This window comes from Drosophila bipectinata, chromosome 3L, assembly GCF_030179905.1.
Source record: "Drosophila bipectinata strain 14024-0381.07 chromosome 3L, DbipHiC1v2, whole genome shotgun sequence".
NCBI lineage: Eukaryota > Metazoa > Arthropoda > Insecta > Diptera > Drosophilidae > Drosophila > Drosophila bipectinata.
Window position 1 is genome coordinate 7,351,710 of NC_091738.1, and position 24,689 is coordinate 7,376,398.

General features: G+C 44.6%; 5 protein-coding genes across 5 annotated transcripts; 1 reads left to right on the forward strand and 4 right to left on the reverse strand.

Annotated features, from left to right (window-relative positions):
• Positions 1-68: 68 nt before the first annotated feature.
• On the reverse strand, positions 69-1,632 carry Uch-L5 (ubiquitin carboxy-terminal hydrolase L5). The gene is made up of 2 exons (XM_017232816.3): positions 1,428-1,632; positions 69-1,326 (listed from the first exon to the last, which is right to left on the reverse strand). The coding sequence occupies exons 1-2, from the start codon at positions 1,501-1,503 to the stop codon at positions 428-430; spliced, it is 975 nt and encodes a 324-aa protein (XP_017088305.2). The 5' UTR covers positions 1,504-1,632; the 3' UTR covers positions 69-427.
• Positions 1,633-2,380: 748 nt separating this feature from the next.
• Positions 2,381-11,492, forward strand: Jarid2 (Jumonji, AT rich interactive domain 2). The gene is made up of 4 exons (XM_017232817.3): positions 2,381-2,964; positions 3,669-10,035; positions 10,094-10,252; positions 10,312-11,492. The coding sequence occupies exons 1-4, from the start codon at positions 2,834-2,836 to the stop codon at positions 10,621-10,623; spliced, it is 6,969 nt and encodes a 2,322-aa protein (XP_017088306.2). The 5' UTR covers positions 2,381-2,833; the 3' UTR covers positions 10,624-11,492.
• On the reverse strand, positions 11,391-12,996 carry pall (F-box protein pallbearer). Its single transcript, XM_017232818.3, has 3 exons — positions 12,826-12,996; positions 12,625-12,752; positions 11,391-12,365 (listed from the first exon to the last, which is right to left on the reverse strand). The coding sequence occupies exons 1-3, from the start codon at positions 12,907-12,909 to the stop codon at positions 11,627-11,629; spliced, it is 951 nt and encodes a 316-aa protein (XP_017088307.2). The 5' UTR covers positions 12,910-12,996; the 3' UTR covers positions 11,391-11,626.
• Positions 12,997-18,244: 5,248 nt separating this feature from the next.
• LOC122321892 (uncharacterized) lies at positions 18,245-19,519 on the reverse strand. Its single transcript, XM_043212947.2, has 3 exons — positions 19,341-19,519; positions 18,536-18,870; positions 18,245-18,461 (listed from the first exon to the last, which is right to left on the reverse strand). Exons 1-3 carry the CDS (start codon positions 19,410-19,412, stop codon positions 18,353-18,355), a joined length of 516 nt encoding a protein of 171 aa, XP_043068882.1. The 5' UTR covers positions 19,413-19,519; the 3' UTR covers positions 18,245-18,352.
• A 236-nt stretch (positions 19,520-19,755) lies between these two features.
• LOC108119558 (uncharacterized) lies at positions 19,756-22,044 on the reverse strand. Its single transcript, XM_070280014.1, has 5 exons — positions 21,657-22,044; positions 21,430-21,582; positions 20,624-20,873; positions 20,379-20,563; positions 19,756-20,303 (listed from the first exon to the last, which is right to left on the reverse strand). Exons 1-5 carry the CDS (start codon positions 21,756-21,758, stop codon positions 20,235-20,237), a joined length of 759 nt encoding a protein of 252 aa, XP_070136115.1. The 5' UTR covers positions 21,759-22,044; the 3' UTR covers positions 19,756-20,234.
• Positions 22,045-24,689: the final 2,645 nt, after the last annotated feature.

A 24,689-nucleotide genomic window follows, 5' to 3' on the forward strand; every position in this document is an offset into this window, starting at 1 on the left:
ACATAGCAATTGTAAATGATATATATACCGAAAAATATATTCTATACCAGCAAAAGGCAAAAGATCACTTTGTTTGTTTTATTTCTTTATGTTACCGAAACTGTTTATTTCCATTTAAATTTTTCACTATTTTGTATTAGGTATACTATTTAGCTTAACACGGAGAAGTGTGTATTTACGATTAACTGGCAGAAAGAAAAAGCCAAAATAGCAAAGCTAAGTATTAAAAGTGTAGAGTGTATAAAACTAAAGTACAGTACAAGGCAGTTTCACCTATCTACTAAAGAACCCATCGATTTCTACTCTGCCGATTGCTTTTAAGCTTCATATCTCCAATTTTCTGATTTTTTATGTTTTTTTTTGTTTTGAAATCGTTGCAATTTGGAATTGCCCAACGACAAGAGAGCTATATGTTTTTAAATGCCGACTAGTTAGAGTCCTTTTTACGCTGCGCCTGTTCGCGTTCCAGCGCCCTCTGCTTGGCCTTCTCGTAAATGGGCATCAGCTGCTGGGTCTCGCCCAGCATCTTCAGCAGCTCCACGATGAACGGCAAATAGTTGTGCTTGCGACGCACGTTCTCCACCTTGTAGCGCTTCTTTTTCTGGATTTCATACTGAATGTAGGTGCGCAAGTTGTTTATCTCAGTCTGACGATCCTCCTCGGTATCCATGGCATTTGGACCGGGATTCAGCAGCTTTTCGATCTGCTGTTCGTAGATGCGCTGACGGTCCGAGATGAGGGCCATTAAATTGAAATGAATTTCGCCGTCGCTGTAGCGTTGCATGCGCTTCTCGATAATGGGTTTTACCACATCGATCCAGTTCTGCTCGGGACGGATTTCGCCCAGGTCTATGGGTCCTTCCCGGAGGCCATCCAACTCGTAAAGCCTGCCACCGATGGGTATGTAGCCCACAAAGTGGTAGACATCCTCGTCCTTGTTCTGGTTCTTCATATCCAGCTCGAAGAGCGTCTGACGGGCAAACGAATTGTGAACGGTACGAATCTGGCTGGCGTTGCTCAGAGTCAGTCCCTTGTTGTAGGGATCAAAGCACTGGCAGAAATCCTTGAAGTTGGTCAGCGTGTCGCCCAGCTTGATGTCCTCGTGCTCCAGGTTCATAAGCAGACTCAGAATGGCCTGAGTGGCGCAGGCATTGTTAATGACCTGCTTGGCAAAGAATATGTTCTCCCGATCCAGGACCACTTTCCCAGCCGGCTCATCTTCTTGCACCCACTTGAAAAGAAAGATCAGGCCGTGAATGGGCTCCAGGTTCTTGAAGGACTCACTGTCCAGACTCCAGATCTCCTCCACCTGGGCGCCTTCGCAACCTACAAACAGGAAACACGATACAGTGTCGAATTTTCCAATTGGCAACTACCCGGCGTCTTTCTTGCAATTGCGAAAATTGAAAAACGCGCGAATTACTTACCAAACTCGCGAATAAGCTCGGTGAACACACCAGGATCGGACTCAATGAGACACCAGTTGCCTGCACCGTCGCTCATGTTTTATTTACTTTCAAAATACTAATCAAATTTCACTTTTAGAACACTAAAATTCGCTTTTTCCTGCTAGTGCAAAGAAATTTTTTGTCAACTCACAGCAATGCTCGGTGATGCCAGAGAAACTAAAATCAAAAGGTGGCAGCACCTACTACGATGTCATAAAAATGTTACTTATATTTTTATTTAATGCGATTTATACAAATGCTATTCTTTTATACTTTCATAAGGTATCGGTGGATGTATTATTCAGATTTTAATATTTTCAATTTGGACAATTACAAAAGTAGTTTTTTTCAGCATTTTAAGCTCGATAACTTTCGCGCCATGTCGATTATTTTATGTGGCAGTAATCATCGCCATTTTTCGAAGAAGGGTTGAAAAAGGAATTGACAAAAATCAATTTAAAAAGTTGAGAAAAACAGAACTAAACACAAAAATATCATTTAGATATTATTTTAAATAAGCTCCTAAAAATAAATAGTTCAAAAACCTGTATTTTTTTAAGGTTTTTGTTTAAGATGAACATTTATATCTTTTTAATTATATGAATGTTAGAAAATGTATCAGTAAATGGTAAATATAAGATTTAATTTGTATATTTAAACTGATCGGCATTAATAGAATGAACTTACCTTACAAAATTTTGAATTTCGCGCGCTTCACAACCTATCGATATTTTATACTATTTCTCTTTAATAAAGAATACAGAAGGAATACAGAATAGGTTCGTACAGAAACCATTTTAAAAATTATTTTATAAATAAAATCATAGGTAAAAAAACAACTAAAAGATATCGGGCATACTCAAACCATTTCTATTTTCGAAAAAGAAAATGAAGAGAAAGGAAAGTTCGAAAAATGGTGTTTGAGTGCTTCTCAACACTAGTTTTGCAAAGCAAAAGCGGTGGAAGAAGAAGCAGATGACGAAAAAAATATGTGCAAGCAGATCTCGCGAAAAAATGAATTTTGCTGCACTTGACGTGTGTGAAATGTGAACCCAAAGTGTACATTCTATTACCGAGACAATAAATCATATTTTACGAAAATTTTTGATATCGCCCGCAACGTTTAAAGCCGCAAAGAAATGAAGCGAAAATACGATAATTGCGTGCTGCAGCAGAGGCAGCAACAAAATCCGTGTTTGTTGTAGATATACGTAGTACGAGTATATGCAAATATATACATAATAGAGCAGCAGAGTCTGGCGGAGAGTCCGCCGACGACGCGTCATACAGACAGAACTGATCTCCCATAGGCCGCAGTAATTAATTCGAAAATCGTACCGCGCCAAGGAGCGAACAAAAGAGGCGCGAAAAATTCGCAAAGCAAAATGGTTGTCTCCAAAGACAACAAGCGTCGCCGCAAGGAGGCGGAGACGCCTCCCCCTCCACCGCCAACAACGGCCAACAGTTCCACGGCAGCCGCGGCTGCGATCGAATCCTCACCCGAAATGCCCAAAAGGTGAGTCCATAGACCATTCATATCCCAGTAACCGTATCCGTATCCGTACCCGTATCCATCCATCGGTGAATGACTTTAATCGTAAATACATACGTGTGAGATGACGTCGCAGAGCGACAACAAGCGGAGAACTGTGCGTGTGTATGAGTGTGTGTGTGGTGTGCGGGTGGCGAATGGGGGCGGGCGGGCGTCAACCGTGGAGAGGGGGGGTGGAGCAGGCAGCAGGCAGCAGGCAGCCCTGGACTCAGTTGTGTAAGCTAGCGTCAACATCGTGTCGTGGCGTTCTACTGAACGACTGAAGGGGGTGTTTCGCATCCGCCTTTGGATAACATTGTGGATGGGATGGGATGGGTGGAGGAGGAGGAGTGGTTGTGGTTGTGGGGGGTAATGGGGCAAATCTCCCCTCAACGCAGGTGGGATATACAGTGGTTAGTCACTAAGCTGAATGTTTGGAACAATCAATTATCCGGTCTGCATATAAATGGCAGCATTAGAGTTTCATTTCAGAGCCATGTCAGCAGTTGTAGAACTTTTTTTAAATAAATATTCAATTATTTCATTAATTAGACTTGCCCCCTACCCCTCCCCCTTCTGTGTAATTCAATCCTTTTCTGCTTTGATGGCTGAAATTAATATCTACTGTCTGTTTCCCATTAAAATCTCGCATACCTTTCACACAATGCCTTCCTCTTTGCTATTTTCAGAACCAAGGTGCAGGCTCAGCGCAAGTTCGCCCAGGGTCAGAGTGCTCCGAGCAGCTCCTCCAGCTTATCGTACAGCGCCATCGCAGCTGCCGCCGGGCCGAGCACGTCTGGCGCCGACAGCTCACAGCCGCCCATCGAGATCCTGCCCAACAAGTGTCCCAAGCCGCAGGATTTCGTCACGTTTCTCTGTTTCCGCGGCACTCCCGCCCTGCCGGCCCACCTGGACTACCTCAACCAGGGCAAGCACCAGGAGGCGGCGACCAGCACAACAGGTGCGAACAACAACAACAACGCCAAGAAGATAAACAACCGAATCCAGAACGTTAAGAAGAAACGAGGACGACCGGCCAAGGGAGCTGCCAAGAAGGGTGAGGCCGCTCCCACCGAAGCGCCATCCACTGAGAAACCAAAACCGGCTGAGAAGCCAGCCAGTGATAAAATCAATCTCATAGCTCCCGAGAAGCCATCACCCGCCAACCCCCTGCCAGCGTCGACTCCGCCGGTACTGCCGGGAGCTGTGCGCAAGCGGGCCGAGGTCGTGACGGATGGCAACCGGCGAGGAGCCAGGGGCAGAGGCGCAGCAGCGGCGGCGGCTGCGTCGCCTGACAAACCAGGACCGGGAGCCGTTTCGGGCGAGAACATACGACGCTCGAATCGTTCCATTACCAAGGAGAGCAAGCCCATTATAGAGGACGACGACACCCAGGAGGACGAGGAGGAGGCCGACGATGATGAGGACGAGTTCTTTTCCGCCCATGATGCCACCTCGCGCAATGGAGAGGAAGTCAAGTCGGAGAGCCCCGTGAAGGCCGAACCCACCAAGCGAGGACGCCCCTCGGCAGCGAAGCAACCACCGCCAGAGCCATCGCAGGCAGCTGCCAAAGAGAAGGCGCCCGTAAAGCGGGTGCGACAACGGGAGTCGCCCATTTTTATACCCTCGCCCGAGTCATCGGGACGGATGACCAGACAGAGGGCTTTTTTCGAGCCAGTGAAGGTTCCTCCCCACCAGGAGGAGCCTTCAGGCCAGGAGCGCTCAAAAGACGATTCCGAAAAGGAACAAGAACCCGACCCAGAGCCAGAGCCAGAGCCCGAGCCGCCAGCTAAGCAGGTGAAGGAGGCCAAGGAGAAGACAAACTCCAGTATCTATGCCAAAGACGCCAAGCAGCAGCTGGAGAACGGGGACAGCAAGCACGGGGCTGGTTCCAAGGGCAAGAAGAGCTTGAATGTCTTTGACTTTAGTTCCGACGACGAGCAGCCGCTGGCCAAGTCCATAAAGCTAAAGAAGGGCGCCAAGAAGGGTGGACCGGTGGCTGCGGCTGCTGCGCCGACTGCCAGGAATCGCAAGGGGGCGGCCAAGAAGCTAGAGAAGGAACGGGAGAAGGAGCTGGAGAAGGAGAAGGAGAGAGAAAAGGAGAAGGAACGAGCCAAGGAGAAAGAAAAGGAACCTACTCCGGAGGAACCCCCCAGTGGCGGGAAACGCGGAAAAGCTGGGAAAAAGAAAGCGGAAGATGCTCCGGCGGATGAGCAGGACCTGGCACCTCCTTCCTCAAAGAAGCCCGCCAACAACGCCCGGGGCGGAAGGAAGTCCGCCAAGAGCAAAGCCTCGGAGGACGACTCCGAGCCCCAGAGATCCCAGCGTCCGTCGCGGAAAACCAAGGAGGCTGCGGCCATCTACATGGGCATCATCGGGCACAAGCTGCAGCTGGCCGACGACGAGGAGGACGACCTCTCGCTGAGCAGCTTCCCGGACATCCCGAACGTCAAGGAGATGGAGAAGATGGAGAACGAGATCAAGCGAAATGCGGCGGGAAAGTTAAACGTGCCGGAGTCCACGACGGTGTCTCCGGCAGGAAAGCCTTCTCGTAAGCCGTCGCCCGCAGTTGTGGCTGCTGATCCCGCACCAGCTCGCCAGGAGTCCCCCTCCCCCACCGAAGCCGAGGAGGAGAAGCCACCGCCCCCGGCCCGCCGTGGACGCCCCCCGAAGGGCAAGACGTCGGCAGGAGCCGCTCCGCCGCCAGCCAAGCCACAGATCGAAGGGATGCTGGTGAAGAAGGGCTCGCTGGCCAAAATATCCGAGCAGGCCAAGTCGAAGGCCAAGTCCGAACATTCAAAGGTCGACTCCGACGAGGAGGAGGACTTTCTTATCAACGAGGAGCTGAACGAGACGAAGCGCAAGCTGGAGAAGAGCTTCAGTGACTCGGACGATGAGCCGCTCGCCATCAAGGTGCCACCGGTGGCAGTCAAGGAGAAGGACGTTGCACCAGCGAAGCTGCCCACCACCCCGAGTCCGCCGAAGGCAACGCCATCGCCTTCGCCCGCTCCCGTCTCCACGGCCGCCTCGTCAGTGGCCCCTTTGGGAGGTCTGGGATTCTGTGCAGCCCCCAGCACCAGTCAGCTGACAATGCTGCCCCTGACCTCCAAGCTGGGCACTCTGCCACTGCCCAGCAGCAGCACAGTCTCCAACTGCATACCGCCCCTGAGCTACTCTCCTCTGAAGGCCATGGAGAAGAAGCCTCCGGTGCCCACTTCTAAGATCCTGAATGTGCCCGCCACCTACGCACTGCCTGGCAGCACGGGATCGGGTTCGGTGACCCCGGGGACTGTGGGATTTCAGAAAACCTCCTCCTATCTGCCGCAAGCATCGCCGCACTACCACTCGGGCTACGTCCGGCCGCCACCCACGCCCACGCACCAGTTCGGAGGAGGAGCCCCGCCTGGGAGTAAGACTCCGGCGTCGCCGCTGAAGTACCAGACACCGCCGACCACCTATCCGCCGCCCATCGAGGCGTACCAGTGTCCCAAGATTAACCCCAACTTTCTGACACCCAAGTACGAGAGAAGCCCGCTGCCCAGGTCGTCCTCGTCGACCAACTTTCCCAGTCCCTCGCCGGTGAAGTTTCTGTCGACCACCTCGGGCGCAGCCAGTGCCACACCGGCGTCCTTGACGAAGAGTCCACTGGCACCACCGATCCCCACGCCACCCGTCAGCCAGGTGGTGATCCAGACATCCAGCCTGAACCTGAGCACCAGTGTGGCGGCCACAGTGAACGCAGCACCCTTGCCGGTGGCCTCCACCTCGGCAGCGGCGGCCGCTCAACAGGCAGCCACTCCACCGCCGGCGCATGTCAACAACACTGCGGGAGGAGCCGGCACCACCAGTGGGGCACCAGCTGGGGCCAATGTGGACACATTGAAGGACGAGATCGGAAGCATTTTGGCCCAGGCCACGCTCATGCCCAGCAAGGAGGAGTCGGGCAAGATCTTTGGGATTGCCAGCGTGAGCCTGGCCCAGAGCTCTGGTCCGGACAACACCAAGTGTACGCTGGGCAAGTGCGGCTCGATCCACAAGCCTGTCCTGGGACCGGTTGTGCCCACGGAGGGCTACTTCGGGGACCAGCTGTCGAGCAAGGAGCGCCGCAAGGCGAAGGTGAACATGACCCACGAGCAGATCCAGAAGTGGCTGATCGAGTGCTCATCCAATCCGGACGAGATCCAAGACGATTTGGACGATGATTTCGATGACAGCTTGAGGCCACAACAGTCCACGACGCCACCGCCTACCCGGGATGACAAAGAGCTGAGCACCAGCTTCAGTTCCTCCTCGAAGAACACCCGGGGCGATCTCGGCAAGAGCGAGAGTGCCTGGTCAGCCAAAGGTCCCTCTCTGAAGGCCACTCCGGTACTGGTCGCTGCGCCCAGCCGGAAGCAAGAGCTAGAGCAGGGCGATGGCAAGGACTCTGATGTCCTGGAATATGAGAAGTCATCCTCCACGCCCGTTAATCTCACCCAGAAGATTTCCACCAACGAGGCAGGCACCAGCGAGAAGAAGGCCAACGAACGGAAGACCAAGGACACTGGCAAGGCGACGGGAAGCAAAGCTACTCCGCCGCAGTCGCGCAGTGCAGCTGCTACGCCCCCTACTCCCGTCTCCACGCCCACTCCCGTCAAGAGCAGTCCCACTCCGCCGCCGATAGCCAAGCAGAAGGGCGAGAAGGGCAGGAAGAACGCAGCAGCCTCCGCCGCAATGGGAACTCCTCCGCCAGCTGCCACACCCCCGCCACCGCTGACGAACACCACCAAGCGTACGCCGGTGTACAACCAAAAGGGTGGCAAGGCTCAGCAGCAACAGTCCCAGTCGGAAACGAAGACTCCCAACAGTGTAGGCACTGGCCCCAAGAAGGAGTCCGTGTACGCCTTCGGCAAGGAGGAAGATACCACCGCCGCGAAGCCAACCAGTCGCCGAAAGGCGAATGCCAGTCCCAGTCCTGCTCCGCCTGCGGTTCCCAACGCCCTGAGCGAGCGATCACCGACCAAGAAGAGGGCAGCAGCGGCTGCGGCTGCCACGGCGGTCCAGCTCACCCTAAGTCCCACCGAGAACTGCAAGATCGAGGGCAAGCCGAAGGCCGGCACAGGAAGAGGAGCCAAGAAGCAGCAGCAGTCTGCTCCGCCGCCCAATCCACCGCCGGTAGAGGCCAGCGGCGATTCTGACGGCGAGGGAGCCACCTTCTACATACCACTGCAGGGAGCCGGTGTCGGGGGCAGTGGCGACGGCGGCATCCAGGGGGTGGCTGTGAAGCTGGGAAGGGAAGGCCCTGACGGCCCCAACCAGAAGGTGGTGATGCAGGCCACGCTGGTGACCAAGGCTCAGATGGACACCAACTCTAAACCCCTGCCGGAGTCGTTGAACACCAACGAGCTCGTGAAGACGCTGCTCCATGCGGCCAGCAACGATGCGGCCTCCACGACCACCAGTTTGAAGAGCCTGCCCAAGGCCAGCACCTCCGCGGCGGCGGGAGCGGGAATGGGCCAAGGCCAGGGCTCCAGCCTGGTTCGGGTGAACTCCAACTCGTCGCTGTTCTCCGGCTCGGCCAAATCTCGGACAGCGGCGCAGACCAGCTCCACGGCAGCGGCGGTCGCCAAGAAGTACAAGGACGACACGCCCATCAAGATGGCAAACAACACGGCCTTTCCGCGCCACGACGATCCCACCCAGATGGTGGAGGCGCCCATCTTCCGGCCAACGGAGAAGGAGTTCGCCGATCCCATCGAGTTCATCGAGAGAATCACCCCGATTGCCGCCCGGTTCGGTATCTGCAAGATCATCCCTCCGGCCAGCTTCAAGCCGGAGTGTCGAATCTCTGATGAGATGAGGTTCACGGCCTACAACCAGTACGTGCATAAGATGCTCCACCGCTGGGGACCGAGTGCCAAGGAGCTGAGTGCGATCAAGAAGTACCTGGCCACCCAGAGCATCGTCATGAACCACCCGCCCTGGATCGGAGGCATGGAGGTGGATCTACCGCGACTGTACCACACGGTCCAGGAGCTGGGAGGCCTGAAGGAGGTCATCGAGAAGAAGAAGTGGTCGCGCGTGGCGGAGGAGATGTGCATTCCCAAGCTGGCCCAGGACAGGGTCACCAAGCTGGACGATATCTACTGCAAATACCTGCTGCCGTACGACACGCTCTCGCCAGCGGAGCGCCAGAAGCTCTTCGACGAGGTGGAGGCGGACTGGGCCAAGCGGGAGGCGCGGGCACGACGAAATGCCGATCGGTTCGTCAACACGGAAAGTGTTTCCAATGAGGAAGACGACGTGAGCAGCGACGAGGACGAGGAGTCCGAGGAGGAGATTGACGGCGTGTCCATGGAGTGCATTGTGAAGGGCAGGAGCATGCCGCTCAGCCAGTTCTACAGGATTGCCAGGAACACCATGGCCCTTTGGTTCAAGAGCACCGATCCCACAGTCAACGAGGTGGAGGCCGAGTTCTGGCGCCATGTCGCCGTAAGGGACAGCCACGTGTGCGTCCATTCCGGTTCGATCGACAGTTCCGGTTGGGGCTATGGATTCCCCAGCCCGGGTCCCAAAGGTAAGGGATCCAACTACGCCAGGCATCCCTGGAACCTGAAGGTCCTGACCAACAATGCCGGCTCTGTGCTGCGTTCCCTGGGCCCCGTGATGGGCGTCACAGTGCCCACTCTCCACGTGGGCATGCTGTTCTCTGCCTGCTGCTGGTACCGCGATCCACATGGCCTCTCCTGGATCGAGTATCTGCACACGGGCGCCTCGAAGCTTTGGTACGGCATTCCGGATGACCAAAGCGCCAACTTCAGGTCGGCACTAACCTCGCTGATACCGACTCATTGCCAGAACAAGACCATCTGGCTGCCGTGCGATACGGTGATGGTGCCGCCGCACATGCTCACAGATCGCGGGGTATCACTGTGCCGGATCGAGCAGAAGCCAGGAGAGTTTATTGTGGTTTTCCCCCGGGCGTACACCTCTAGCTTGGCCACCGGATATGTGGTGTCCGAAAGCGTTTACTTCGCTACCATGTCGTGGTTAGATCTAGCCAAGGATGATTTTAGGGTAAGTAGTAAGGATTTCATGAAGACTCAAATAATGATACATATTGTTTCCTTTTTAGGACATACATGAGAGCTGTGAGCCTGCCATGTTCTCCCTAGAGCAGTTGCTCTTCGCCTTGGGATATGACCAGCGGGTCAACTCGGATGCTCTTCACCAAATGCTGCCCATGCTTAATGAGGTTTGCGAAAAGGAATCCGCCGCCCGAGAACAGCTTAGGGTAAGCACTGGGATTACCGTGTACGATGGGCAGGATTAATAATTCTCTTGGTATTCTAGGCTGCTGGGGTAACTTCAACGGAAAAGGTGCAGGCCGAGAAGGGCCAGAAGGCCAAGAAGCAACAGCAGCCGCCGTACAAATCCATCGAGAGCGAGTGCGACCTGTGCCGCGCCAACCTATACATATCGATGGTGCGCACCGAGGAGGGCAACGTCTACTGCCTGCAGCACGCTCTGAAGAACCTCAACAACGGCAACATTCAGGCCAAGCAGTGCAAGCTGATCTACGCCTACAACGTGGATGATATCCAGCAGCTTATCCGACAGCTTCAGGAGAAGATTCATCACAAGGCAGCGGTTAAGAAAAAGTAGCATCGTCGGCGTCGTTACTAAAAGGCGGCGCAGGATATAGATATGTATGATTAGGGATTCAGGATAAGGCTAGGGACAAAACACTAATGTATATATTATATACATATATATATATATATGATAGTGTATTCGTATGTGATTCGCCATCGCAATTGGGTGAAATTTGATAATGATCTATGGACGCATTAGTGGAGCGATAAAAGCGCATATTTATAATGTATATTAATATATTACTAACTGTACTATAAGGACATAGGATTGGATAGATATTGGATAGATTTCAATGTGGCAATGCTTTCAATTTTAACTAGTTTATACTTAATGTCGATATAAACGTTTGCAATCAATTTTGTTTTCCATTTTCGTTTATTCTTTTTTGTTATGCAATGCTTCCCCCCGCTCCCAAAAACAAAAAACTAAAAAAAAGCAAAAACAAAAAAAAAAAAAAGTGTTAACCCTTTAACCTTTGCGTTGTTGTATATAGAGGAGAGACTAGTACTAGTATATGTACGTACTATATAGTTTTTTGGATTAAGTCGGAAGCCCTCAAAGAAACCCAGCTAACATGTTGCAATTTCTACTACCTTTTTTTAGGCTAAGATATCGAGTAAATACCATAGAGAATCAGAAATCCAATCATTATGGATCATTAGTCTAGCACCAGCAATAGAAACGAACTAACGAACGCAAGAGTTACTAAACAGGCAGTCGCACAATACAACCAAATACCATTTAAACAAACGCTGGTTGCCCGTAAATGAGCAAAATTTCACTAGATGTTCAATGTATTTATATATATACATATATATATTAGTAATACATTATTTAAGTAACAAGTGCAACAATAAATCTTAACGCGATATATCGAAGCTGACCTGTCCAGTTAATGCTTACACTTTATAACTTAAACCTAAGGATGGGTGAATTTCAGAAATGGTTTCGAGAAGTCATACATATTATGCTACACATGCGTATTTTACAAAAAAAAAATTAAATTCCTTGGCTAGACCTTGGGTTTCTTCATCGCGGGGGCCAAGCAGTCGGCACTGGCCACCGCTTGTCGCTGCACAGGCCCGCTGGGCAGGTTGGCCACCACGTCCTCCAGCTGCCTCTTCAGCTCCGACACCTGGGTGGTGAGCTCTGTTATGCTGCCCAGCGCCTCCTGCAATCGTCGATCTTGCGCCTTTCGTAACGCCTCCAAGGTCCGAACCCTCATCGTCAGGGTTCTCTGTGCTTGAAGTTGTCTGTGCAGGTGTTTGGTGAGACGTTCCCTGTTGGGTACATTCTGGTGTGGCTGGTTGTTGGCGGAGATCGGGGCTGCCAATTGGACGATGGCCTGCTGGACAATGGCATGATCCCCGGGTCGGTTCACACCGTTTCGCTTGACGCCGCTGAAACTGATGTCACCCAGGGTGCCACAGACCACCAGCCTCGTACCTGTCGCTGAGGACTCTGCCAGCTGTTTCCGGTGCTCCAGCTTAAAGTTGACGGCAATTTTCTCATCAAAGTGCTCGATGGCCATGGAGGAGATGTCGCGCAGTTCCTGCAACACTTCGTGTGGCCGAAGCTGTTTTGTGGAGGTGCTGAGCAGGCGGAGAATACTGCTAATCTCGTCTAGAACACGTCCCGGAATAAAGCAGCAGATGTTAAGGTCAATAAACTTGGAGTACGTCATCGTGAGCATCGAGATGCGTGTCTCTATAGAGGTCAGTATGTCGGAGTGGCGGGCCAGGACGTGGTTTCTGCGGAAGACAAAGAAAATATATTTCTTATTATGATCTGGAAAGATCTTCATGTTTTATCATTTAGCTCCCAAATTACTGTTATGATGGAATATATTTTAATAGGAAATCTATATCCTATATCACAAATATAACTGAATCACATTTATGTCCGACATAAACTATAAATAACTTTACTAATCAATTCTAATTTGACCATCGTGATTTCGAGATATGATAAGGAAAAATCTGGATGTCTCCCGAACCGAGGTCGACTCACCTGCGCTCGGATTCCCGGCGTGGCAGCATGGATTTGATCCGTTTAAAATTTTTAGCATGCTCCAGGATTATCTTGTTGAATCCTGTGTTCAATACCTGTTGCCCAACATAATTAAATCTGGTACAAACCTAAATTTAAAATTATGATCGTATTATTGAGTCACGGACGATAGATTTTATGGTTTTCTTTTGTGTAACTCACTTCTCGTTTTTTGGCCACCTCGTCATAGGGCAGCCACTCGAAAATGTCCAGCAGAACTGTCTGTGGCAGGTCCAATATGTTCATTTTATCCTTATATTAATTATATTTTTCGAGAGCTATATATTTTGAGATTCTGCTATTGTTTTTAGTGAGGCAGTGAAGTGTTAAACTCAAAATACGGCAGTTAAAGATAGAAAAAACTCTGACAAAAAATCTGGCCACGTTAAAAAATCAAGCGCCATCTATGGAGTATTCTGTTCATTAATAAATTTATATTTGGCTAACGAATTTTTCAGTTTTAAAAATAAACTAATCACTTTCATTTAAAATACTCCAACTTTCTTAAAAAATGTTTCATTAAAAAAGTATTTAAAATGATAAGACTTACTCCGACTTTGAACAAATTGAACAGTTTGCCATAGACAAACTATTTTAACGTTATCAATATGATTAATAAATTATATTTAGTTGGTCGGATTTCTTGGGAAATTTTGAAAATTTGCGTTGTATTCTAATATTAAAACCCTTAATCTATTAATTGATATGTTTTTTGGTAGTACCCCTTAAAAAGTAAAGAGTGCATGGAAGCACAGAGAGGATTAACCTTTCAAGCCTTTCTAATAATGCTCGGATTTTTGAGTGGAATACCCTAAAAGATTTGTATTACAATTCTCCACAAATCTGCATCAAAATCTGTATACAAAATATTTTTTAGATTTTTATCCAAATTTTTCTGGGGGTCTCCTTCAAAATTTCGGCAATGCATGGAAATGACATTATGACCCACTGCGAAAGCGATATCTTTGCCAATATTCATCCGATTCTTGAGCGAAGTACCTTAAACGATTTGTATTACGATTCTTCACACATCTGCATCAAAATCTGTATACGAAATATTTTTTAGATTTTTTGCGAAATTTTCTAGGGGGTCCCCTTCAAAATTTCGGCAATGCATGGAAATGACATTATGACCCACTGCGAAAGCGATATCTTTGCCAATATTCATCCGATTCTTGAGCGAAGTACCTTAAACGATTTGTATTACGATTCTCCACACATCTGCATCAAAATCTGTATACGAAATATTTTTTAGATTTTTTGCAAAATTTTCTAGGGAGTTCCCTTCAAAATTTCGGCAATGCATGGAAATGACATTATGACCCACTGCGAAAGCCATATCTTTGCCAATATTCATCGGATTCTTGAGCAAATTGCCTTAAACGATTTGTATTACGATTCTCCACACATCTGCATCAAAATCTGTATACGAAATATTTTTTAGATTTTTTGCGAAATTTTCTAGGGGGTGCCCTTCAAAATTTCGGCAATGCATGGAAATGACATTATGACCCACTGCGAAAGCGATATCTTTGCCAATATTCATCCGATTCTTGAGCGAAGTACCTTAAACGATTTGTATTACGATTCTCCACACATCTGCATCAAAATCTGCATACGAAATATTTTTTAGATTTTTTGCGAAATTTTCTAGGGGGTCCCCTTCAAAATTTCGGCAATGCATGGAAATGACATTATGACCCACTGCGAAAGCCATATCTTTGCCAATATTCATCCGATTCTTGAGCGAACTACCTTAAACGATTTGTATTACGATTCTCAACACATCTGCATCAAAATCTGTATACGAAATATTTTTTAGATTTTTTGCAAAATTTTCTAGGGAGTTCCCTTCAAAATTTCGGCAATGCATGGAAATGACATTTTGACCCCCTGCGAAAGCGATATCTTTGCCAATATTCATCGGATTCTTGAGCAAATTGCCTTAAACGATTTGTATTACGATTCTCCACACATCTGCATCAAAATCTGTATACGAAATATTTTTTAGATTTTTTGCGAAATTTTCTAGGGGGTGCCCTTCAAAATTTCGGCAATGCATGGAAATGACATTATGACCCACTGCGAAAGCCATATCTTTGCCAATATTCATCCGATTCTTGAGCGAAGTACCTTAAACGATTTGTATTATGATTCTCCACACATCTGCATTAAAAGCTGTATACGAAATATTTTTTAGATTTTTTGCAAAATTTTCTAGGGAGTCCCCTTCAAAATTTCGGCAATGCATGGAAATGACATTATGACCCCCTGCGAAAGCGATATCTTTGCCAATATTCATCGGATTCTTGAGCAAACTACCTTAAACGATTTGTATTACGATTCTTCACACATCTGCATCAAAATCTGTATACGAAATATTTTTTAGATTTTTTGAAAAATTTTTTAGGGAGTCCCCTTCAAAATTTCGGCAATGCATGGAAATGACATTATGACCCCCTGCGAAAGCGATATCTTTGCCAATATTCATCGGATTCTTGAGCAAACTACCGATTCTTGAGCGAAGTACCTTAAACGATTTGTATTACGATTCTCCACACATCTGCATCAAAATCTGCATACGAAATATTTTTTAGATTTTTTGCAAAATTTTCTAGGGAGTTCCCTTCAAAATTTCGGCAATGCATGGAAATGACATTATGACCCACTGCGAAAGCGATATCTTTGCCAATATTCATCCGATTCTTGAGCGAAGTACCTTAAACGATTTGTATTACGATTCTCCACACATCTGCATTAAAAGCTGTATACGAAATATTTTTTAGATTTTTTGCGAAATTTTCTAGGGGGTCCCCTTCAAAATTTCGGCAATGCATGGAAATGACATTATGACCCACTGCGAAAGCGATATCTTTGCCAATATTCATCCGATTCTTGAGCGAAGTACCTTAAACGATTTGTATTACGATTCTCCACACATCTGCATCAAAATCTGCATACGAAATATTTTTTAGATTTTTTGCAAAATTTTCTAGGGAGTTCCCTTCAAAATTTCGGCAATGCATGGAAATGACATTATGACCCACTGCGAAAGCGATATCTTTGCCAATATTCATCCGATTCTTGAGCGAAGTACCTTAAACGATTTGTATTACGATTCTCCACACATCTGCATCAAAATCTGCATACGAAATATTTTTTAGATTTTTTGCGAAATTTTCTAGGGGGTCCCCTTCAAAATTTCGGCAATGCATGGAAATGACATTATGACCCACTGCGAAAGCGATATCTTTGCCAATATTCATCCGATTCTTGAGCGAAGTACCTTAAACGATTTGTATTACGATTCTCCACACATCTGCATCAAAATCTGTATACGAAATATTTTTTAGATTTTTTGCGAAATTTTCTAGGGGGTCCCCTTCAAAATTTCGGCAATGCATGGAAATGACATTATGACCCACTGCAAAAGCCATATCTTTGCCAATATTCATCCGATTCTTGAGCGAAGTACCTTAAACGATTTGTATTACGATTCTCCACACATCTGCATCAAAATCTGTATACGAAATATTTTTTAGATTTTTTGCAAAATTTTCTAGGGAGTTCCCTTCAAAATTTCGGCAATGCATGGAAATGACATTTTGACCCCCTGCGAAAGCGATATCTTTGCCAATATTCATCGGATTCTTGAGCAAATTGCCTTAAACGATTTGTATTACGATTCTCCACACATCTGCATCAAAATCTGTATACGAAATATTTTTTAGATTTTTTGCGAAATTTTCTAGGGGGTGCCCTTCAAAATTTCGGCAATGCATGGAAATGACATTATGACCCACTGCGAAAGCCATATCTTTGCCAATATTCATCCGATTCTTGAGCGAACTACCTTAAACGATTTGTATTACGATTCTCCACACATCTGCATCAAAATCTGTATACGAAATATTTTTTAGATTTTTTGCAAAATTTTCTAGGGAGTTCCCTTCAAAATTTCGGCAATGCATGGAAATGACATTTTGACCCCCTGCGAAAGCGATATCTTTGCCAATATTCATCGGATTCTTGAGCAAATTGCCTTAAACGATTTGTATTACGATTCTCCACACATCTGCATCAAAATCTGTATACGAAATATTTTTTAGATTTTTTGCAAAATTTTCTAGGGGGTGCCCTTCAAAATTTCGGCAATGCATGGAAATGACATTATGACCCACTGCGAAAGCCATATCTTTGCCAATATTCATCCGATTCTTGAGCGAACTACCTTAAACGATTTGTATTACGATTCTCCACACATCTGCATCAAAATCTGCATACGAAATATTTTTTAGATTTTTTGCAAAATTTTCTAGGGAGTCCCCTTCAAAATTTCGGCAATGCATGGAAATGACATTATGACCTCCTGCGAAAGCGATATCTTTGCCAATATTCATCGGATTCTTGAGCAAACTACCTTAAACGATTTGTATTACGATTCTTCACACATCTGCATCAAAATCTGTATACGAAATATTTTTTAGATTTTTTGAAAAATTTTTTAGGGAGTCGCCTTCAAAATTTCGGCAATGCATGGAAATGACATTATGACCCCCTGCGAAAGCGATATCTTTGCCAATATTCATCGGATTCTTGAGCAAACTACCTTAAACGCGAAGTACCTTGCTGACATCATTCTTCCCTTTGACCAAAGTATATAAGTCTTTCCGGGATCAGTCGACTACATCCTATAACTGCCATATAACTATTTGATTGGAAATGCCATAGCTTTGGTATTTTTCAAGTTACAAGGTTGGGACTTTCTATAGATACTATTTTTCATGTAGGTCCTTACATATCCTTTATTCTTCTATAATTTCTAAAAGAAAACATGATTTTTTTTTAAATTATAAAAATGAAAATGTAAACACTTATATTTCCATTGTCTGCCCTTAAGGGCGCCTAGAAGTCAAATAGTAATGAAGCGCAATGTACTACAATTTGTTTGCGTATGATAACATTCCAGCAGATATTCTTATTTGGTAACAATTTCATAAAAATTAAAAAAAAAAATTAATTAAAAAATAGCGCCCTCCTCCTCGATTCTCATAGGTTGCACTTAAGCAAGCCCGAAAAATCGGAAAAATAATTAATTGTTTTTTTTTTTTTTTTTTTTTTTTTTTTTTATTATTATTTTTTGTTTGTTTTTGTTGTTGTAGTTAGTTGTTTTATTAGGTTTGTGTTGTTGTAATTTTATGTGCCTGCATTTTTTGTGTGAAAATTTGTTTTATTTTTTTTTGTTAAATTTATTTTTAAATTTTTTTTTTCTAATTGCATCCGACTATATCTTATAGCTGCCATACAAGCAACTGATTAATCGTGAATGCCACAACTTTGGTGTTTTAAAGATAGAAACTTGTAATTTTATTTTAAAATTTTTCATAAAACAAATATAAAATAAACTATTTTTATAACTCATTTGGGCAGCTACATATATCCGATATTTGCACTATATATCCCTTCCGATATTTTCTTACAATATCAACTTCCACGTAACTGCAAGGGAATATCAACATGGATTCTTGAGTGGAGTGGAATATTCTTTTTATAGTTAATATTGAAAATGTCCGATAAAAAGTGATGGATATTTTTTTTATTTAATTATTAAATGAGTGCCAATGTTTATTAAATTAAATTTGTATTTACAGAATGGGAAACAACAATAAAAATGGGAACGAAAACCGACTTAGGCTTGAATCAAAAATTTGCTAGCATCATGATAATCATGACCCAAAGGCTCCAGCTCCGACTTCTTTTTGGGAAAGTAGGGATTATGCTCCGGATCGGCGTTCAAACTAAAAAATAGTTGTTTGTTTTATTAAAAAATTTTATTATTTTATAATAAATTGTAAATAAAATTGATACTTACTGGTAAAAGTTAGTAGCCTCCTCGCATTTGACATTGTACCACCAGTCGCAGGCAAACTCCTTCTGGTTGAAGATGGTGCCGTTGGTGCAGAGGAACGAGGCACCCTGGTGACCCTCGCGTCCATCGTGGCACACATGATAAGCCTGGCAGCCCGTCTCCACGTTGGCGTACATGCCCGGTGTGGCCGGGACATTGTGGCAACTGAATCCAGTATGTGGAACCTCGTGATAAACCGGATAGTCTACGCCCGGAACTCCGGGTATCTTGTTCAGGTCTTGCTTCTCCTCATGATGAGGGTGTTCCGGCTGAGGTGGATTGAAGAGATAGCCGAATTTCTGCAAACGAATGTAAACATATAAAATGTATCAGATGTGGCTATTGCATAAGCAGAGAGCTCGTGCCCCAATCCGGTTTGGGTTGCCACCGCTACCCCCGTGGCAGAGCTCATTATTTGTACACTTGAAAAATAGGTTTCAAATGGTATAAAGGGGTTTTTGGTCTTTGATTTTAAAGATTGTAGATCTATCTAATTCATTTTTGAAAAATATTTAAAATTTTTAGACAATTTTAAAGTAGATACTTATATCATCTATTAGAAAAAACCTTTTATCGAATATTTTTTACTCTGCAGATACCATTGTACCATGTATGCTTGGCTCAATTGCATGTTATGTTACAATTTTTGGGTCAAAAGTGAACGTGGCTTTAGAGCCAGCCCAGAGCGTTGTCAATCGGGGTGGCACACGCTCCTCTTAATTGATTCCTCAGCATAATTATACACTTATCCGCATTCAGAGATCCTCACCTGCACTTCAACGGCCACTGCTGCTCCGACCACGACCATTAGCCAAAAAGAGAAACAACCCAGCTTCGGCATTATTTTGTTGGTAGCAATTTTGTCCGCCTACGTTGGAATCTGAAGTTTATTATTTTTAGGGTTTCAAGTTGGAGCGACAACCGTCCGAGTTGGGTTTGAAAATCAAACTGAACTGCAATTTTCCACCAAAAAGCCTGGCCACTTGAGCCGCTTTGGTGTAAGTCTCTGGAGCTTTCAAGGGTAAAGCAAGCGATTTGAACGGATTTTGATGGTGGTACTGCTGCAACTTTCCGATCCACTGGAAGCTGTTTTAAGTCTAAGCTTTTTTCAACCAAATTGGCAAATTACTTACTGCTCTGCTTCAATTATTGCCAAAGTAAACGAAACGCCAGGAGCGCTCATAATTATGATATGTGACTTTTGTGGGAAAGTACGTACGAGCCATACTACAATGCAACATGGCCAACTTTATTTTGCAAGATACAAATTGTTTACGCTTAACTAGCTAAAAGCGATGAATTCCCATTCAGCGTCTTGGCCGGGCTTAGACTTTATAATACGTGGATGGGTTAACATGCGATGGGTGGATGTGGATGGTTACACAGTTGAAATTTATTTAATTTTAAAGGCTTTTAAACTCTGTTAGAAACGATAGAAAATAATACTTTTTTGTCAGTGTATGGGCTGGGCATGAATGGCTTTGGATATGGGAATGGGAATGGAAATGCACTAATCGGTGAGCGGGAGTATGGCAAATGTTTTCGAAATGACATGCTGTTGGTTGGATAATCTTGGTTATGAACTACCATCCGTAAATATTTGTTTTAGGCTCCATATGATATCATACTAAATTCTACTAAGTGTTGAATGCATTTCATAAAACTAATAAATCTTCTGGGTCGATTGCTGCAAGTCCAGTTTGTTCAGCAGATCATCAAACTCACTAAAGAGCTGCAATATGGAAAGGTGGGCCACATTATGTTACATCAGTGTTAAGGGCTTAAGAGACGACAAGTTCCAACTCACGTGGGTTGTGCCATAGCTGTCCACATAGGTCTTGCTGCCGCGAGAGGTTTTCTTGAAAGCCGGGAGCACCGGACTATGACCATGCAAGAGATTCACATTCTGATAAGACTGCGCCTTCGCTGAGCCGGCCAATGGGCTTGAGTGACTCTTGCCCACCGTGGGCGCCAGATCCAGCAAATTGGGCACTAAAATACAGGAGCTACGTGAGCATCTGGGCATCTGTAACCCGATTCCACCCAACTCACTCTTTCTCGGCTGCAACTTGACCTGGTTGAGCAGGGGATTGTGCAACTGGAGCTGCCGGTAGACGGGCAGGGCGTGCTTTGGCGGCACCAGCACGTGCTGGCGTCCCACTGCCTGGGGGTACAGGTAGGTCGTCTCCACGGTTGGCACCTGGCGGTAGTGATAGCGCCCCTCCCGTGGCGTATACCTTCCATCGGAGCTCAGGGCGATGCTGAAAACGGTTCGCATCGGTTTGCTGTAGTACTGATAGACCTTGTTAGGAGAAAGGTTTAAATAAATTATATAATATTGTTTTATTTATTTGAAATTTATAGATTTAATATAAAATGCTAAAAGCACTACACCACACTACTTATACTAATCATTTAAGAAAATATAAAAGTTCAAAAAGAAAAGGGGGAACTTTATTTATCTTTATATATAGATTATTATCATATCTATTCATTAATTTAATTTAATATTAATTTATTAGTAAATTATTATATTGTTGCTTGTAGTCCGGCTTTAAATGATTTATTAAAAGTTCAAAATAGATGACAATGAATTTGAAAAAAATTGAAACATTTCCGTATACACAGTTTTAGGATAACCCAAATAACTTATAATTAAAAACCAAACAAACAAGATAATACATAAGTAATTAAAAAATAATAAACATTAATCATGGTGAGTTTATAAAATCGATTATCAAAGTTTCGATAAGTTTATTAGAAAATTATTGATTAATGGTTAGTGGCTAATAAGACTCATCGTTCGAAAATAGACAAGAAATGTACAACATAGTCCTTGAAAAAAACACAATATTTACCTGAGGATTCCTTTGCTCTGGAACTATACCATCTGGCACTGCAATGCCCTCCTTTTGGAGTCGATTCAGAAACAGACGATCCGTCTCAAAGGCAGTATCCGGAATTTTGCCGCCCGCATGTGGCAAGACTTGTTCCCGATATATTTGACGTTTCTTAAAATTGCAATTTTCGAAAAAAATGATTTATGTTTTTTGTTCAACAGGTGAGGGTTACCCGAGGTACACACCTTATGGTTGCGTTCTGCATATTCCGATTCTTGGGCAATAATGGCTGGACTCAGGCAAAGATATAGCAAGGCCAGTAGAATAATTACACACGAAGATGGCATTTTTTAATTGTTTCTAAGAACACGACACTTTAATGGTTGATCTGGAATTTCAACTATTTCCGATCGGCGATGTCGGATATTAAAACTGAAAGGTCAAGTTGATCGAGAGGCAGACACAAACACTCGCGGGTCTAGACTTGTGCAAATAAATCTCAAGAGCTCGATACACAAATCCAGATGCGAGACATTCTTCGGCATTCGACAGGCAATTGCACAAGATACCACCAGAAATGAATGACGAGCAGAATAAACACGATCACGTGTCGACGGTTGCCAAAAGCTACCAAGCTACCAAGCTACCTGGCTATCTGGCTACCAGGCTGGTAAGGTAAGTTGTAGGAGTTGTATGATCCAATACCGATATGATCGTTCAGCGATCAGCGATCTATGTTGTTGACGCGTCGACGGTGCCAAACATAATGAATGCAAATGCACAAAACCGATCTCCACTAGCGGGTGCCCTCTGCCGACGTCAACTGCCGCGATCATCATCATTATCTTCATGAAAAGCAAAGGCAGTAGACGGAGCAGCCATGCCAGAAGCAGCAGATGCTATACTTTTTCGCCCGCAAAATTGCACTGTAAAAAAACTAAAGGTATTCCTTTCAAATTTAAATCCTTTAGGATTTTACTTTAAAAAATAACCGTAAGCCCTATATTTCTGAAACACTTTATTTAAGGGGCAGTATTTTTAGGATAAAGATTATTTTTTGGGCTTTAAAAGTTCAGTAAAAGTCCTTTTAATTTCTCTTATTTTTACATGATTTTTCCAAAGGATTATTGATAGATTTCTAAAAGATGTTATATATAGTTACATAAAATCTATAAAAATATAAGGAGAAACCTCCTTAAACCTCCTAAGACTACTTCAAATTCTTATTAAACCCCTAAACAATCTCTCATTGTTGCTTTTACTCTAAAAATACCCTCAACTCTTAATAATTCCAACTTGGCACAGTATTTATTTTTATTTGCGGTTTTTTACTGGAAGTGGCAACAAAATCATTTCCCCTGAATTACCACAATTAATCTTTTCAACGAACTTGTAACCAAGATCACCCCCGATCTCCCGATCAAAGCCAAAAAAACGTGGCGGGATGATGGGTCGGCTACTTGACTTGATAGTCGAAGGGAATCCCTGCGATGGGATCTGGTCAAAACATCTTTGTTATACACATAATTACACTAGTTTCTTGGACAAGCCGAGCTGTTGCGACTCAACCTTTTTCTCGTCTCGAAAGTGAATGGTTAAATTGGATTGTTTTGGCTCGATATGAGGGTGAACCTTTTGTTTTTTTGCCCATTTTCAGTTTTGTTGTTGATTGCGCCCTGAAGTCAACACTTTTCTTAAACGTTTCATATTTATTGATTGTTTTTGTTATTATTTTAAATATTTGTGTAATTTTTTTCTCCTCACCGGCCACTTTATAGTTTGAATTGCTTATTTGTCTCAAGAGGTCTTTGATGTTTTCTTTTCAAATCAGAAGAGATGGTTTTTGTAAATAATGCCAAGGGGCCATGAAGTGACTGTGAAAGTTAAGAGGTATTAGAGGATATTTTACTTATATTTAATTTAAGTAAATATTTTAATAGAAACTATCACTAGATTTTTAAATATTTTTGTTGAAAAATTCCCACGCTTTGGAATCCAATTAATTAAATATTCCTCCCGCATGGCCCATAGAAATTTGACAATTCATATGAGACAAGCATGTCCAAAGTTGGGGGAAAGTGTTACCAATTTTTGATGATAGAGTACGGCGATAAGAACGCCCACAACCTCAGCTACTTGGCAAGAGATCACTTGAAATGCCAAACACAAAAAACGAGCCTATAGGCCATTGTAGTAGCTCTAATTGTGATTGCACAATCATCAACAAAAAAAAAAAGGTTTTACTTTTTACAAATTACAATAGACCGAAAAACCACAACTGCTTCTGCAGTTTGGCCTACTGCTCTGCGATTGTAAAAATTTAGACCTTGGCTCGATCAAGATGCAGCAACCGAGCAGCCAGCCAGTCGACCAAATTTTGAGGAGCCCAGAGTAGAGATTAATTATTTTAAATCATCGCTAACCTTGGACTCCGAGGTGGTCAGAAATGTACCAAAAAAATAACTAAAATTGTCGAGACGTTTTGGGCCAGCTTTTCAATTGTGTGGTCTTTGGGCTAATTGGCCCAAAGTTGGTCTCTTCCTGGAGGGGCTCGCTCCGACTCCGACCACTCGGATGTCAAGGATAACATGACTCTTGGGGCTCTGTCATTCCCAGGCCTTTCCAATTTGCATCTTGTCACAAAAGATGACAAGCCAATACCACCGATCGTGGCCGGTTTGTGGTCCAGATCGGAGGTTACCTAATTGGCCAATAGCCGAGTTCAATTGCCGGTAATGGTGGAATACTTTTGAACTTGCCTTGCCTTCAAGCTTCGAATGTGTGTGCTTCGTGGAGGCGAACAAATGATTTTTTGTGGAAATATCATCTAACAATAAAATTTGATGTGCGGCTGTTCATTGAGCACTTGTTACCAATTAACAAATGATTTTGTGTACCATTAGCCATCGAAATGGCTCAAACATAATGGTTATTCCGGATCAGACATAGTGATCAGAGCAAGTGCCACGCGTTGAACCCGCAGGCCAACAATTTTCGGCAACAAAAGTTCAAGGTTTACGATCCCCAAAGTTGTAAAAACTACTGTTTAATATTTTAGTTTTATAATTTTTGTACATATTTTATTATTTTCATTTCATTTACATTTTAAACATTTATCCAAAAAAAGGTAAACATTCATATCAATCTTGTTGTTCTTCTGAATATGTAATATGGACAATTTTTGCCATTCTAAATACTTTTTTTTGGGGGCAGATATACTTAGAACTCGTTGCTTTCATATTCATATACATATTTACAATTGACGGATATAGTCTGTG

What these genes read in the sequence shown, in the direction of transcription:
- Uch-L5 (XM_017232816.3), bottom strand. Translation starts at nt 1,503, where the DNA reads ATGAGCGACGGTGCAGGCAACTGGTGTCTCATTGAGTCCGATCCTGGT. An exon ending in CGAGCTTATTCGCGAGTTTG is followed by an intron (nt 1,327 to 1,427) that starts GTAAGTAATTCG and finishes TCCTGTTTGTAG; the next exon opens with GTTGCGAAGGCGCCCAGGTG.
- LOC122321892 (XM_043212947.2), bottom strand. Translation starts at nt 19,412, where the DNA reads ATGCCGAAGCTGGGTTGTTTCTCTTTTTGGCTAATGGTCGTGGTCGGA. An exon ending in CAGTGGCCGTTGAAGTGCAG is followed by an intron (nt 18,871 to 19,340) that starts GTGAGGATCTCT and finishes ATTCGTTTGCAG; the next exon opens with AAATTCGGCTATCTCTTCAA. An exon ending in GAGGCTACTAACTTTTACCA is followed by an intron (nt 18,462 to 18,535) that starts GTAAGTATCAAT and finishes ACTATTTTTTAG; the next exon opens with TTTGAACGCCGATCCGGAGC.
- Jarid2 (XM_017232817.3), top strand. Translation starts at nt 2,834, where the DNA reads ATGGTTGTCTCCAAAGACAACAAGCGTCGCCGCAAGGAGGCGGAGACG. An exon ending in TAGCCAAGGATGATTTTAGG is followed by an intron (nt 10,036 to 10,093) that starts GTAAGTAGTAAG and finishes TTTCCTTTTTAG; the next exon opens with GACATACATGAGAGCTGTGA. An exon ending in CCGCCCGAGAACAGCTTAGG is followed by an intron (nt 10,253 to 10,311) that starts GTAAGCACTGGG and finishes TTGGTATTCTAG; the next exon opens with GCTGCTGGGGTAACTTCAAC.
- pall (XM_017232818.3), bottom strand. Translation starts at nt 12,909, where the DNA reads ATGAACATATTGGACCTGCCACAGACAGTTCTGCTGGACATTTTCGAG. An exon ending in AGGTGGCCAAAAAACGAGAA is followed by an intron (nt 12,753 to 12,825) that starts GTGAGTTACACA and finishes TTTTAAATTTAG; the next exon opens with GTTTGTACCAGATTTAATTA. An exon ending in CGCCGGGAATCCGAGCGCAG is followed by an intron (nt 12,366 to 12,624) that starts GTGAGTCGACCT and finishes TGTCTTCCGCAG; the next exon opens with AAACCACGTCCTGGCCCGCC.
- LOC108119558 (XM_070280014.1), bottom strand. Translation starts at nt 21,758, where the DNA reads ATGCCATCTTCGTGTGTAATTATTCTACTGGCCTTGCTATATCTTTGC. An exon ending in CAAGTTGCAGCCGAGAAAGA is followed by an intron (nt 20,564 to 20,623) that starts GTGAGTTGGGTG and finishes CCTGTATTTTAG; the next exon opens with TGCCCAATTTGCTGGATCTG. An exon ending in ACAGCTATGGCACAACCCAC is followed by an intron (nt 20,304 to 20,378) that starts GTGAGTTGGAAC and finishes TCCATATTGCAG; the next exon opens with CTCTTTAGTGAGTTTGATGA.